General features: G+C 35.6%; 1 protein-coding gene across 4 annotated transcripts in view; it reads left to right on the top strand.

Annotated features, from left to right (window-relative positions):
- Positions 1–16,848, top strand: part of Mctp (multiple C2 domain and transmembrane region protein) — a 1,238,231-nt gene that overhangs the window by 103,801 nt on the left and 1,117,582 nt on the right. Inside the window, exon 1 of one of the 4 annotated variants that reach the window (XM_069826340.1) lies at positions 13,275–13,565. The exons of the other annotated variants lie outside the window; for them this stretch is intronic. Within the exon in view, the coding sequence (XP_069682441.1) occupies positions 13,538–13,565 (28 nt within the window). The 5' untranslated portion in view covers positions 13,275–13,537. Of the gene's footprint in view, positions 1–13,274; positions 13,566–16,848 lie in introns of those variants that run through there. 4 annotated transcript variants of the gene reach the window in all.

The raw sequence follows: 16,848 nt of genomic DNA, 5'->3' as shown, positions 1-16,848 counted from the left end.
CGTGGCACCATCAGATTTAAAGGGCTAAGTAGGTGCAAATAAATGACGCGCTTACACATTTATGGTCATAACTCCGAAAATAATAAAAATAACGACAAAATTCTTTCACTAACATAAAGATAAATATTGAGTCTTCATTAAAAAAAAAATACTTTTTTGACCCTGAAACCTGTATATCCCACCTTTAATTATGTTACTTTTACGATTTGTTTCGACTTCGTTACATTCAAATTAATTCAAACATCTCTAGAGGTTTTGGCCAAGAAATTGGGAAAATGAACCACTGTGTGACGGAGAGAATTTTTCTTCGCTCCACCCATCGTTCATCATACGATGACGCAGAATTCCTGCATGGAAATATCATATGTACTTCGGTACATCATAATAATATGATATGCTTAAAATAATAACTTTGGGTGCTATACATAGACATTTCGCTAGCCCCCGCTACGAACGTGCGAAACTGACCTCGGCTATCGAGTGATTACTTGTACAGGATTTATATCATATCATATCATATCATATCATATCATATCATATCATATCATATCATATCATATCATATCATATCATATCATATCATATCATATCATATATCATATCATATCGTATCATATATCATATCATATAATATCATATATCGTATCATATCATATCATATCATATCATATCATATCATATCATATCATATCATATATCGTATCATATCATATCATATATCGTATCATATCATATCCCTAACACTGGTTTATGAATACGAAAAACGTTAGTTCGCTGACCATCCACCGGAAGCCCGCGCTAAGAACGTCTATGAATATGACCCTTAGTGATTTAAGACGGCGTTCATTCCGTCGGATCCCGGACACTTAGTCACTCGTAGTGAGTGCACCTCTGCACATAGTGTGTTGGACATTGTGCTACTGTTACACATCTGTGACACAGTGCATGAGGGTTGGCCACTAAAGGGAAACTAAGAGGTGAACCTTAAACTGAGAGGGATTCAATACGACATCGAAACTTGAATCCGGTGTGGCCTAGGGAATAAAGCGTTAGCACGTAGAGCTGAAAACCCGGGTTCGGGTCCCGGTGCCGGAGACAATTTTTCTCCGCTTCACCCATTTTTCATCATATGATAACGCAGAATTCCTGAACGGAAATATATGTACTTCGGTACATCATAATAATTTGTGTTCCTAGGTTAACTACCTCTCAATTCCCTCTGTGGCTACAATGTTACAAGCTGATTGCATCTTTCAGTGATTTGAAATTAGTGGTTTTTAAATTAAATTTACCCGAAAACCGTCCACGCTATTGAAATACTATATTATATTTTATATTATATTTTCTATTGATATGGACAAAATCACGATTCTACTCGCAGTAGTTACCGAATAAGAGGGTGTTAAACATTTGGGAAAACACTTTTTTTTCTGAGAAAACTATGAACTTTTCACCAATATGGTATTAACTTATACGTTTTTGTTACATACAACATCAGCTATTCGCTCTGAAAATCAGCAGGGTTATTTCACTTCCATCCTGTATAAGAGAGGAGATTGGTGGCTTGTTCGTTTGTCGAAAGCCTTTTACTCCAGATTTCATAATTGCAAAGATTAATATAAACGGCTGCTTGAGCTTGTCATCTGTTTTAGTAATATAATAGGAAAATATTACATCTCCTGCATAATTACAGTCCATCAATCCTGCCTCCATTCTCCCGCTCTTCGCAATTAAACGAGGTTTTTTGTGCTCGTTACAGTTACAAATTATTGTCGTTCTGTTTGTTTGTATTTGGACCAACATTCTGCCACTTTAGCAGTCAAATATTTTACACAATATTAGGGGACCTTTTTTCGAGATGTGAAGGAACTGAAGGGGGGAAATGAAAGCTGATCGCTTATTTGTCTAATGTGGCGTTAACATTTCATTCAGTTTGAATCCCTACGATAGTAAATTTCGCTACTTAGAGAATAAATTTTACGTTGTTAATTAATTATCGCCTGTTAAATGACCATAAATCAATCAATGTCAAATGTAAAACATAATGAGAGTTAAAGAGATAGGAGAAAAAGGAAGGAAGACGTGCTAAATGTCGTGAAAATTAGGTTCACAATCGCGTCTTTACTAACGTACTGCATTCGGTAAAATTACCATCATCATATTGATGGTGTTTAACAGAAGCCTCGTATGTCAAGAATATGAACAAAATGAGATTTCACTTTATCCCTATAAAAAACATTTTGGAATCTTCTGCAAACACATCTTATGTTAAAGTATGGATACAAACTGTACATAAAGATAGGGCCTGTTTAAATAACCTATTATCTTAGATAGGACAGGTTGGAAAATGCTGAGTGTGCAGTGAAAGACCCGTCATGAGCAGAAAACTATGAATGAATGAATGAATGTTAGATATTTGTCCGTTATCAAGATATGAAAATGTTTTCGCTCTCCTGTAAATATTTTGACATACAAGGTTGCTGTTCAACACTATCGATAGGCCTATACTCGTTTAGAGTTTGTTTTAGGTCCATAATTGCTTTGAAATGCTATTTCTTTACTTTTTTGGAAACAACTTTGTGAATTAATTAATTTTATTTATCTTTGACTTTACTTTTATGCTTTAGTCTGGCACAGTTTTGGATATTGTCATATGGCCGAGTCAACCAATCTGGTTAGGAACGTTTAAGTAATAGATATTATATGATAAAGGATGAATGAAGCGGAGAAAAATTATATCCGCCACCGGGACTCGAATCCGGGTGTTCAGCTCTACGTGCTGACACTTTATCCACTAAGCTACACCGGATTCTAATTCCGATACCGGATTGAATCCTCTCAGTTTAAGTTTCACCTCTCAGTTTCCTTGTAGTGGCCAACCCTCATACACTGTGTCACAGATGTGTGACAGTGGCACAATGTCCAACACACTCTCCGATCCATATCATATGATAACTCAGAATTCCTGCACGGAAATATCATATGTAGGCTACTTCGGTACACCACAATAATAGATATTAGTTAAGCACGCATAATGTTGTTTTTTGTGGCACGAAGCTCGGTTACGAGTTAAACCACGCTAACCACGGGAATTTATTAACCGATTTTTCTTGATACGGTGTACTCTAATGCCACGTGACAATACTGTGACTACAATAACGGTATGTAGTACGAGAGAGTTTTTACCAACCTTTGAGTGATTGAATACGGTAAAGACAACAAAAAAACAATTATAATAACTACATCAGATCACTGAAATTGGAGGCATTGAAAGTGATTTATTAGAGAATGTGACATTAAATAATGTTGACAGAAAAAGAATCATTCAGGAACGAGGCTTGGCGAAGCCTAGATTTGATTTAAATAAATTAAGTGATGAGGAATGTGGACAAATAGTATTTGAGGTTATGTTCACACGAACTTCAATTTACATCTTTGCTTATAATCAACTTTGGCAATTTAGCGACTTTTAATTGTTTTTCGGAGACAATTTCTTTTAACTTTTTTGTTGCTTAAACAGGGATTTAGCGATTTTCAGGGTCGTCTAACGACAAAAATGAAAGTTTTTCTATTTATATAATAAGACATCTAGCGATCTTTGAACTGTGCTTTGGCGACTTTCCGTACACTTTCTCTTTAAACATTCATAGCCACTTTTCAAATTATTGTAGGTTTTCGTACTTAACACCCGTAGAATAAGCAGATACAAATAATAGAACAGGAAATGTTGCTACATCACGTATGAAGCACAGAAGAAAATTGTACGTAATTTTAATTAACTTAGCCGGCGCACAGAAAAATTGAAGTGATTTTTTCTTCCAGCAATCTCCTTTTTGTTTCATTGTCACGCCATTGTATATTTTCTATTATCCCTTTATAGGCCTGGTATTTCTCAATAAGTTGGGGTAAAAATGAACAGCGGCATACCATGGACTGTTGCTCGAATACCCTTTAGCATCCCAGGTGATTGGCGCATCTCTTCGGCGGCTGCGAGAATCCTTGCAACCAGACCTATTTCAGTGTCAACTGCTCGATCACCAGATCTAACTCCAATTGACTTCTTCTAAAACTAAGTGTTGTACTAGTAGACTATATTGTAAATCTCGTCTGTATATATTTCATCTAGACTGTGACTATAAATTAAGATTTTATAATAGTATTAAGTTTTTTGACTTGTTCCATATTCTAGCTGTAAGCATGTATGAATACCATGGAATGTTAATAAATACAATACAAGAGTCTGGTTTACAACACACTCCAGTCGACACTGCAAAGATTCTCGCAGCCACTGAAGTGCGCCAATCGCCTGCGATGCTAGAGCATATGCCACAGTCCATGGTACGTCGCCGTACAGTTTGAGAGGTGTACGATCATCCTCTCTACTTCTTCTTATAGCGGCTGTTATTCGCCAGATTTATGGTACATTGGATGTTTGGATGCGCGCAGTGGAAGACTTTTAGAAATAAATAGTGTGAATTTGTATAACAGATATAATTAACAAATAATGCATAACAATATACATGAATGATAAATGAAATAGCATATAGGTATGAAATTAAGTGAATGAAAATATTATAAATAATCTGAATAACCAGTAAACCAATAACTGAATGGTGGAAACTTTAACTACACTGGGCGAACATAATTACAAGTCTTAATACAATCTCATACACCCATTTCTCAATAATCAGTTGCTGACCTATTAAACATTTAGTCGTTGAAAAATTCTCTCAATATATATATATATATATATATATATATATATATATATATATATATATATATATATATATATCTCCAACTAGATACAAACCTCAACACGAACGCCCAGTCAGTATGCCAACTCATAACACTTGCCCCATTCAATTACAGATAACATAAAATCTGATTAACCAAATTCAACATACACATAAACTCAGTATTTCACAAAGAATTTACCCAGTACAAACTGTCACACGACTGATCACTATATAAATTACCAATTCCGCATATGTCTCACATAAACTGTGCAGATAGCACTAACAATAATCTCTGTACTTTACAATCACACAATACCCAAGAGAGTGAGAGAGAGAGAGAGAGAAATACGATAGATAAGTAACCGACGATAATTTCAAATACAAATAATCGTTTGAATAGCAACGGAAAGTCAATGCACTCGATTCCTGAATACCGGCGTGGAAACCAATAATAACCAATATGGAGTAGCAAGTACTAGAATAGATAAATGAGGCCCAGACTATTCTAGTTCATTACAGCGTCTAATACGATGTAAGCCAAGAGATCGTAATCACTACGCTATCACCCAAAACGTCTTGGAACTTCAATACAACCTCACATATCAAAGTTATATCTTCACGTAATCCCCCAATACAATACAACCTCATATATCACAATTACATCACTTCACGTAATCCCAATTACTTAACCCAAGACGTATCATCAGTGAGTGATTTTCATACACGATCCACTACAATATCTCAAACACATACCACCAAAAATGAGAATAATATCACAACCCAAATTTGCCTACTCCAATAATAACAGAACTGATACAACTTATTGCCGCACTAAATCCCAAAATATATTTCAAATAAGGTTTCATATAATCCGTAAATTCTCAAGTGAAATATAATGATACACTATTCTCGAACAATCTAACACGATGAACTTAAGTTACAAGTGTAGAATACAATTCGAGCTCAATTTCCTGAGTGCACGTCGATTGCCTGAATGAAGTTGTCGGTACACGGCCTGCCTCCTGAGTAATGTTATCGGTACGACCTCCAGCTCCTGAGTAATGTTACATATCACTGCGCGTAGCCAAGTAAGCTCGCTTTCCCTCTCTCTTCGTCTGACGTAATCAACCTGCCAATAGGAAAATTTGGATAAGAAAATGAAGGAAATGGTAGCGCTATCTATGATATATAGTCTGAGAGCACTCTTTCGGGCGAAGTGACGTACTAGATGAACAACTACGATGTCGAGCACGGCTCAGTTTGTAGAGATCATTGCGATCGACATTTTGAGCAGCTGCTTTAAACGAAGTGAAGTGTACACAGTATACTATACAGTGAAGTGTTTAACAAACAAGAATCCGTTTTGTTCTAAGGTTTGTTTCATTACCCATATAATTTTTGTATTGTTTGTATTACAGTACCTACTTCAGAACTTAGTTGATTACCTTTTAATTTGTTCTTTAATCTAGCAAAACTCATCTCAACACCGTCCAAACGACATGCTTCAAGTAAACATATCAACAACACATTACTCTGTAATAAGTCACCAGAGACCATAGGTTCCTTATATTAAAACACTCAGCTAATATCTGTGAACAACCTGTGAAAGTTTTTTGGTGGAGTTCTGGTTCACTCTGTATATAGGCTATATGCGTAAATGTCAGAGGAGTACGACAGAAAAAATATTAGCCTATTTCAGTTTCTAAAGAAGGTCAGTCGACTAAACTTGCCCGTGAAATGAAATCGCAGACGTGTAGGTCCAGATTACCTGCAAGATTTTAACGAACAAATTTTTAACTATAATGCTAACCCTATACTCTAACTCTATTGGGAACTACAATTTTAAATTTTTTTATCTGTGGTTAGCAGTAAAAAATCCAAAGTCTGAGAAAGTGGGAAGGAAAATTCTGTGCGCTTTTCATGCATTCTGGGGGTGCGTTTACGAAGTATTTCCAGCGTTATTTTGTTGCGCTTTTGATGGAAAAATATAATAGTTGCTGCACTTTCAATATTCTCCGAACTGTTGTCCACAGCGGTCCGAAGGAAGCGTTGTTGTTGTCTTGTTTGTATTATGGTTACTATGGTTACCGTAACGTATCTTTGAGTACACAGAACAAAGAAAATTCGTACCCAGTATGACCATATCACAGTCTAGTATATACAGTCACGAAGCTCAATACGTAGTAAATATGCATCCATAGATAGTTGCTAACCACTAGGATAGCTAATATCGGCTCATTACAGATAATGCGAAATAGTACCGGCACAGTCTATTGTTCCTAGCACTCTCAAACCTCAAGCTTCGTGACTGTATATACTAGACTGTGACCATATCTTTGTCATTGTATTATGGTACAGTACCAACTAAAACAGTCTCAATATGAGCATATTTTACTTTCAGTTGCTTCAATAAAAATACACCAGTAGATATACAACAATGATTTTGATGAAGTTATATCTCGTGGCGCAGTTTACAAATCCCCCTGACGCAATCCACATAATTTATTTTAAACAATTCGTAAAATTTTGGTCATTCTTTGCGCAGTTTACGTACACTCAGTGACAAATCGATTCTCAAGCCTTTCGATAAACACTACGTAGTAATGCAGACTGTTGTGTACCATGGGTGACACTCTTCGAAGTAAGAAAAATCGATTTCCTCCACATATGTTAGACAAAAAAGCAATTTAGCATAGCCTACACATAGCGTAGCAAGAGTACCTTCACTGCCAGGCAAAACGGCAGTGAACCTCACATAAAACAACTAGAAAATGACATTGGAATTGGGGAAATTTTCGTACTCGATGTGGATTCGAACTTAGGATCACAGAATCTATGCGATATGGAACATTAGTCTTACCTGTTTCTTTCAATATACTATCTAATTTTATGGTTTAATTTTATCACTTATCTATACAGATGACCACAATTTGCTATAGTAGTTCTGTTTGTGTACTAACACCCAGCAGGCCGATTCATTCAGTCGAAGAGCAGTGAATGTCATCTCTCACCTTGATTCGCTATCAAAGAAGTCTTTGTTACGAGTAATATGGATCATTTAAGTATAAAGTAGCTACTGTCGGTCCGAGTGGATATGTCGCAGGGTCGTCGAATGAGGGAAATCACGTGACAGTTACTTAACGGGGCCCTTTTCTTTAAATTATTTTAAACAAATATATAATATCACGTAGACGTCCCATTCCGAACAGCAAATGTTTTCAGGAAATAGCTAATACTGGCCAGCCACACGCCTTTATAGAGGGGCCAGAAGAAACGGGTGGGGGAAACCGAGATGTGACATAACCACTGGGACTGACAGTGTGTAATATATAACTGCCCGATCGAAGATAAAGCTAAGATGAGAAGTGTTTTCAACTTTTTACATTGTAAATCTGTTGTTTGTTTCTAGGTGCATACGACTTCGTTATTATGCTGAAATTAGTTTAAAGTCATAAAAATAGGCTACCACGTGCATTTGTTGCAAAGACAGTTGTAATGTTAATTTACTATTCAGACGTACAAACGATATTAAATAAGTGTAGAAATCACACCTATATAAGAAATAATTATGCGTTAATATGTTATGTTTTTACAGACTCATTTGTTCATCATAAGATTATGAAAGTCTTTAAATTGAAACATATTTGAAAATACACAATATTCTTGAAAGATAACTTAGTGAGAATCTAAAATGTCAATAAGAATTTTTAATTTTAAAGAAGCGTAAGCAAGATATAATGGATTATTTATTATATTGAGTTAAGTCCCTTCTGGCGTGGAGTGGATAGTTAATCATTATGAATTATTTCTCTTCGCGTTTAGCTGCCGTTACCAAATTTGATTGCAGAATCCATAGGTGCAGACATTTTTGGGGGATGCTCATGTTTTAGACCTGGGATTTTAGACTAGAATAGGATAGGTTGCAATTATTTTATGTAAAAATCCCTAAAATATATAAGACACGAGAAATTCTCGAGCGATGATATTGTCTTAAACTAGAACGTGCCACCACACCTCATAGTATAAAACGCGGAACCTTTCCTAAATATCAGAGAAGTTACATGTCATGCTATCTCCTAATAATTGTATAGCCAGTGCCAGCGTTCTTGGCGCGTGTCCTTGAGTAGAAAGCTAGTCAGTGAGCATTTGTTGCCAGTGCAGCTGAGAACTGTACCACCCAACACGTCACGTGAACAATCTGCCCACTGTGTCAAAGGCAAGACACTCGCGCTTCGCGTTTCTGGGGTGTATCCTGGAGTACTCTCTCCAGTGAGTGGCATCTGTTGCAACTTCTACTAACTCCTAAACAGATGTCACGTTAGCAATCTACCAATCACAGTTGTCAGATTTCTGGCCCACATTTTGTGGCAAAGATAAGATACTCGCTCTCAACGTTCTCATTATTTATTTCACATGCCAGAAACGGTGGCATTGGCTGTAATAAGATTTTTTGGTCGTGAAAGTTTGGAGGGACTTAATTGCAGAGATTTTTCATTATCTTTCCAAAGTGACAAACATGCATCGCCTTTTATGGAAGACAAAATAGTATCTACAAAAGTACAAGCTAGGCGATAATTTAGTTAAACGTTTTGAAGCTCTGAATTGAGTTTTTATATTCTTTGGAAGCTAAAAATTAACATCTTAATATTAAACATAGTTTAAAATTTTTGGAGGTATTCTAAATATCTTTCTGCTTTTGCACCAGCATCAGATTTCTCAAAATGTATGTCTTTTAAAAATTCGAGAAGAACCTCATAGTTATAATCTAGGCATATCAGGAAGACTACACACCGAACTTGGACCCCTTGGATATGTGGTCACTTGTTGGTGGTGGTAGCGCTTTGCACCGTACCTCTCCATTGGGCTCATAGTAACTCGTGGGACTGGGGTTGATGGTCCGCGGTGAGGGCTACGCTGAAAGATAAAGGGATCATGCAGGCTTTAAGGGAGTTTTTTTGGCGATGCGCAAGGGATCTGTAGCGCAGGGTGTCTTTGTACGCACACCATACTATCCCGGGTAGTGCAATGTGCCCACCCGAGCGGCCTGCGTGCGAGGACAGTTCCAATCCGTGCCTTCCCCTAAAGGGAGAATAATAGAATATAACTGTCATTATAAGTTAAGTTAGCTTACAACAGCAATAATAATAATAATAATAATAATAATAATAATAATAATAATAATAAATGATAATATTAAGAAGTAGAAATCACATGAGCGGATATGCTGAGCATGCCCTCTTTTTTGGGGGGGTAAGCCCGAGTGACTGAGCATGCATGTAGTCGGCGCCTATGGCAGAAGCTAAATTACCTCATTGCAGTTTAAATATTTGGAGATACAAATAATCTCGTCTGAGTTTAGAGAATATTTCCAGGCTTCTTCAGGTGATACTGGTATTAGGAATTCTGATGTCTGAATAAAATAGCGTTTTTAAATAATGCATACCAACCATACATGATGAAATATGAAAAGCCTGAAATCCCATAAGAGCAACGGCCTCGTACAGTAGTGTAGGGTGAGCTGAAGGTCTGCTACACTTGGGGAGCCAGTCCAAGAGAGCTTACACTATACACTTACAATCTAAACATATAAACAAACTATACACGAAAAACTACACAGACTAAACACACAAATTATATAAACTAAACACTCACTAAAAGTATACAAACTGAACACATAAATTAAACAATCTAAACACACAAACTATCCAAACTAAACACAAAAAAAACTGTAAGTTACAAATTGAACACATAAATTATACAGTCTTAACACGCAAAAACTATACAAACTGAACACACGAACTATCCAAACTAAACACACAAAAACTATACAATTAAACACACACATTTTACCAACTAAACACGAACTCAAACTATCCAAACTAACACACACAAAAAGAACTATACACACAATACACGGCCATACACAGTTTACATAATGTTCGTAATTTCTTCCAGTCTTTTCCATGCCTGTCCCTCGCTATTCTCGTCCACTGCGCTCCCGTCTGTCTCCGGAAAGCGTCCGACCACCTTCTCCTTGGACGTCTTCTGCGTCTTTCCCCAATGCATGGGTCCCACATGGTCGAGGCATACGTCCACCTGCTGCAGTCCATCCTACTCACGTGTCCATTTGAGACGTTGCGCCAGCCTCACTGCATCCTGCATACCGCTTCTTATTCGGATGTCGGTGTTCCTTATCTTGTCTTGCAGTTTCAGCTGTAGGACTTTTTCATTTTTCTCTGGTACACACGAAGCAGGTTTAATACATACTTACATAGACCTATTCAAATTAAATTATTATGTTGTGGGGCAGAAAAACAATACGAGGAAGTCCGTTCCAAACCGTATTAAGTCCATCCACGGACGAAATTGAGTTTTATATGATTTCGTATAGTTCTGAACATGCTCTATCATGCAGTGAAGTCTGTTTGGGTCTAACTGTATTAAATCCCCTTGAAAAGAATGCATGAAATTGGGTGCTCGTGGCAAACCGTATTATGTCCACATCTTTGTCCGCGTCAAACCGTATTCTGTCCAAAATAAATTAATATTTTTCATTGTAAGGTTGCGTTTCAAATTTCCTGCACTGAGAAAAACTAGCGTCAATTTATATTATTGACTTATTGTCGAACTTTGTATCATTCAGTGTCGCTGCAGTCCAATTGTGCACTTGATATTCGTGAAAATGGAAGGAGAAGTGCCTATAGGTGAGAATAGCACAGAAAGCAGGAAAACACGAGGAAGAAGAAAACATGACTATAGTAACAAAGTGAATTACGGAATAATATTTATAATATACTTTTAATTAGCTTAATAGGTGTTTAGGAGATTTATTTTCATTAAAAATTGTTTTCTACAATAATCATGTAATGTATAGAAGGTATTCTTGTTTCAATCTGCGGAAACATTGATAAGGATTCTGATATAACTCTCTTCGAAGTACCTACCATGCCAGTATAGGGAAGGTAGGTTCCACTGTTGTGCAATTCCCGCACATGATATACGCAGAGTCAAGAAAAGGGTTTTCTCAACAAGAAAGAAAGCTGATCAATATCGTTAGTATTAATGAACATTACCTTTGTGATTCAATATTACATAGTAGTAAATCGAGGAGTGTTACCTATTACTTACACAATTACTTTGGTTGAATTTTTATAAATATTGAGAAAGAAATCTTTTTCTTTTCTACGTTCTCGTCAAACATTATTATGTCCATGTTATTTTCTGAATTTCAGGAGAATCTGATGTAAAAGTGATTTCAAATGAAATTGATTCTGATAAATTAAGTTCTTCCATTAATAATTTTAGTATTTCAATTTCTTAGAAAATATTTGGAGCTAAGAGGGATGAAGTTACAGGAGAATGGAGAAAGTTACTAAACGCAGAACTGCACGCATTGTATTCTTCACCCGACATAATTAGGAGCATAAAATCCACACATTTGAGATGGGCATGGCATGTAGCACTTATGAGCGAATCCAGAAATGTATAGGCCTATAGAGTGTTAATTGACTATAGAGTGTTAGTTGGGAGACCGGAGGGAATAAGACCTTTGGAGAAGCCAAGACGTAGATGGGAGGCTAATATTAAAATGGATTTGAGGGAGGTAGGATATGATGGTAGGGACTGGATTAATCTTGCACAGAATAGGGACCGATGTCGATGGGGGCTTATGTGAGGGCGGCAATAAACCTCCGGGTTCTTAAAAGCTGTAAGTATTATTATTATTATTATTATTATTATTATTATTATTATTATGATTTATCTCACTTTGTTGGCACATAAACAGTTTTTCTTCTCTCCTGAAAAAAATAAATCAGTGAACTTAATATGGTTTCGAACGGATCTCCTAATCTCATGATTTAATTATTTTCACTCTGTGATACTAGGTTACATTTTTGTCCAGTACTGTACCGTATCTCTTCCGGGTTCTAAATTACAGTCATAAATATGAGGTTTTCAACCCTTTGTCTTAGTCCCTAACATATACTTTCCGTTAGCCATGTTATAGGTTCATTGGGCTATATAATAATGTAGAGTTTACGAAATTTCCAAGCTTTAAACACCTCTTTTATGTTACCTTGTGATTGTAAATAAAAAAAATAATACGAATTCCTTGAGCAGGCGCGGTGCCAGAAGTGAGAAGTCAGATGGTCTGAAGTGTGTAGACGGTGTGATTATGTCTAGTGATGTGCCAACTTGGCTCGACGGTACAAAACTGAGGGGAACAATAAAAGCCTGTTCCGTATTGCGTAACGTATGTTAAAACTTGGAAGAACCGAACCAAAGTAATAATTTATGACTTTATGGAGAATATTCATGACGCTAATGCAACGAACGAAACTGTGGGGAAATTTGTGTGTGTTCGAAATCTTCTAGACCACATGCTCTCCTCGAAACGTGTCCGTCTATAAATAATTGTTGGCTACAGAGGTCAGGGGAACACGAACTGTCCTTCGTCCACAGCTGAGTCTACTGCCACAAATTGCAATTATTGGGTCTTGTTCCTTCCCACTTGGCCACGACACCAAGTCTCCTGGCCGCGAGCTGAGTGAACATTCCCCCAATTCCCAGTGGAACGGAAGAAGACAAAACAGTGACTGTGTAGCGAGTGACTGTGCTGGTGGAGACCGCTCGAGGCCGTTGATTTTGTGTGTGTGTTTTTTTTGCAATGCCATGAAGAGTTTATATCTTTCTGGGGGCGTAGGAGCGGGTGAGGGTCGAACTGAAGATGCCACACATTGGATGCCATAAACGGCTCATCGTATGAAGCTGTCGTGTGTGTTTGTGTGGTCCCGCTCATGTTTTGTGGTCGTTGGTTTCATAAAGGTAAGGTTTTTAGAGAAAATATTCTTCACACAATTTGATTACACATTTTTACACAAAAATGTGTTAATATTTTTCTGTCTATGAAGCAATTTGAAACACTTTTTTTAAATGGCAAATATTTTCCTAAGCATGTTGAATAGTTCATTAGCACGTTCTATTATCTGTCACTACTTATGGAAGTTACGATTGTGGTTTTTCACTGTATCAGATTCTGAAAACTTTTAAACACTGTGAAAGGATTGGCTGGCTCAAACAATTGCTTATTTATTTCTTACGCGGAATAAGAAGTTGACGTATGTAGTCACATCGTGTAAGCTACAATTTTCAACTGTGCAACTAATAAAATGAAAGTTATTGATGCTTACTCGCTTCAACGGCACTATTTGTATAACACTCTTCTTTCATTATTCCGCAACTGTTTTCTATAGCATGGAATTTGCATCATCTGTCAAGTTTGGTCTCTTTGAAATTCACGTCGAAACTTGTTTGAAATGCTCACAATTTGCTGTTCATTTTAATTAACACTAATAAATGTAAAATCGAAGCTGATTTACCAACATCAGAATGAAATCTTGTATCCTATTAATTATATGTAAAAGTGTCTAAGGAAGTGACTAATTCTTTCTCTTGGGAAATATTTCAGTTAAAACGTTTTATTTTAGTTTAAGATGTTAGGAAATTTAGTATTTTAACAGAACTCTTGCTTTGAAAGAAAAGTATCGTTTCGAATAAACTGTCTAAGTAAATCTGTTGGATTCTAGATATATACGAGGTACGACAACTAAATTTGGTAACTATGTTTATAAAATGGATACTAATTTATTTATTTTATTTTAGTTTTTAAGTTTATCCAAGAGCTTATGTCAGATATAAAAGTTTAAACAGATTTCCTGAAGTAAAAGTTTGCTAGGTCTGCGCTTTAGTTTTAGATCATTATTTTAATCACTGTATTATGTTAATAAAAACAACTGTTCTATCTTTAACCCTTCTCTAATGTTCTATTCGACAAAACGTGATGTTTTGACTGTTACAGTATCGATTTGAAGATAATCATTATCACTTTGAATATTCTTTCAAGCAAGAAATTGAATTAAGTGTACATCCGTTATTGATTTATTATTTAATTACTGTTGAAAAGGGTAAATGTTTCTCTGTATTGGTGTCATAATTTTAGTAATGCCGCAGTGAAATAGCTTGTATAAAATGTAAAAATTTCAACACATTTCTTAAATGTTTAGTTAATGCGAAATACATATAGGACCTATCTGCAGTGCGTGAATAGCATCTTTATTATCTGCTATTTTTTTAATCATAACATAGAAAGTAAAAGTCGCCCTGAGAAGCGCAGTTGGTATAGCGCTGGCCTTCTGTGCCCGAGGTTGCGGGTTCGATTCCGGCCAAGGTCGATGGCATTTAAGTGTACTTAAATGCGACACGCTTATGCCACTAGATTTAGTGGCATGTACAAGAACTTCTGCGGGACAAAATTCCGGCACACTAGCGACGCTGATATAACCTCGACAGTTGCGAGCGTCGTTAAATAATACGTAATTGTATTTGTAATTGTAATTGTAAATTTAATACTAATTGTAATTTTATTCTTCATATTATAGTTGGAATCTTCTGGTAGAGGGTCAGAGAAGGCCTGACAGCCTTATCTCTACCAGGTTAAATACATAAATACTAAATACAACTAATTTTAAATTTAAAAAGTAAAGATATGTGATTTACAAGTAAGAGTAGGAATAACTAAATAATCAAGAATTTTATATATATATATATATAGTAACGAATTTTATTTACGCCAGGTAACAACGTATTAGGCTATTACAGTTTGTAGTGACTGAGAAATATCTTCGCAAATAATTAAAAATTACATTAAAGCAAATATGAACTGGCAGATCTCTGATTAAATTAGCAGACGAAATTCAGCAATACATATCTGAATTTGAGTATTGAAACATAATTATTATTATTATTATTATTATTATTATTACTATTATTATTATTATTATTATTATTATCCAACTTTTTAAATTTTTATCGTTTTAGAATAGGCGTTTGATAGAGTATTACGAAACTAGCTATGGACCATAATGACAAAGGATTTCCAAATTATGTAATTAAAGTTGTGCAGAGTTTATATGTAATTACATCCACAAATATGGAAATAGGAAAAAATGGAAAAGAAATATATGTAAATCAGGTAGTGAAAGAAGGCTGCCCTTTATCCCCAACACGTTTTAACATTTATATTGACGCAGTCATTGGTGAATGGCAAAGTACACATTTTAAGAATTACATTATTAATAATCGCATTTTAAATACTATTTTGTTTGCTGATGATCTGATCATTTTTAATGATTCGGAAGACTGTTTGCAATTAGGAACAAATAAACTTGTAAATATAATAAAAAAATATATAATTTAAAGATATCATAAGCCAAAACCAAAACTATGGTCTTCATAGGTAAATACCATTTAAGACCTAAAATAGAGGGCAAAATAATCGAGCAAGTAAACTCTTTCAATTACCTAGGGTGCAATGAATCATACTGCCAGAAAAATGATATAATTATAAAGTGAATAAGTTCCAAGGAATGTGTGGCACTATAAGAAGGATCTTAGGAAGTAAAACTTTGAAGTCCACACAACTTAATTTTATAAAGTTACGTCAGTTCCTATGCTCACATATGGCAACGAGAACTGGACTTTGAATAAATCAGATAGAAGGAAGATAGAGGCTGCAGAGATGAGATTTTTGAGATTGGTTGAGGAGTTTACTCTATTAGATCATAAAAGATCTGAAGACATACGTGCTGAACTTAAGATTTTCAACCGCAATGAAAATTATTACAATATAAAGAAGACTGGAAAGAACATATTGAGCGTGTGCATGAAAACCGGTTCCCAAAATTACTTTTGAACTATACCCCAGTTGGAAGACGGAGAATAGGTGGGAAGATCAATTTCACCAAATGGCCCAAACCATGATGATGATTATTATTACTATTATTGTTATTATTATTATTATTATTATTATTATTATTATTATTATTATTGCTACTATTTAAAGCGTGATATTAAAATAAACAATTTTGTGAATTTATAATAACTTATAATAATCGTACTTGTAATATTTGGTAAAAAATTTAATAACTATGTATATACAGTATATAATTCACTTTGTGTAATGCGGCAATTCCAACTATCCGCAACTGAGCCACCGGTTGCATCTTGCAACCCGTAAAAGAATTTCATGGGAAGACTCTCATCGTTACTG

The sequence above is a fragment of the Periplaneta americana genome, chromosome 5, assembly GCF_040183065.1.
Source record: "Periplaneta americana isolate PAMFEO1 chromosome 5, P.americana_PAMFEO1_priV1, whole genome shotgun sequence".
In the NCBI taxonomy this organism is placed as follows: domain Eukaryota; kingdom Metazoa; phylum Arthropoda; class Insecta; order Blattodea; family Blattidae; genus Periplaneta; species Periplaneta americana.
The sequence above is the reverse complement of the archived record's forward strand: the minus strand, read 5'-3'. Positions and strand labels throughout refer to the sequence as shown.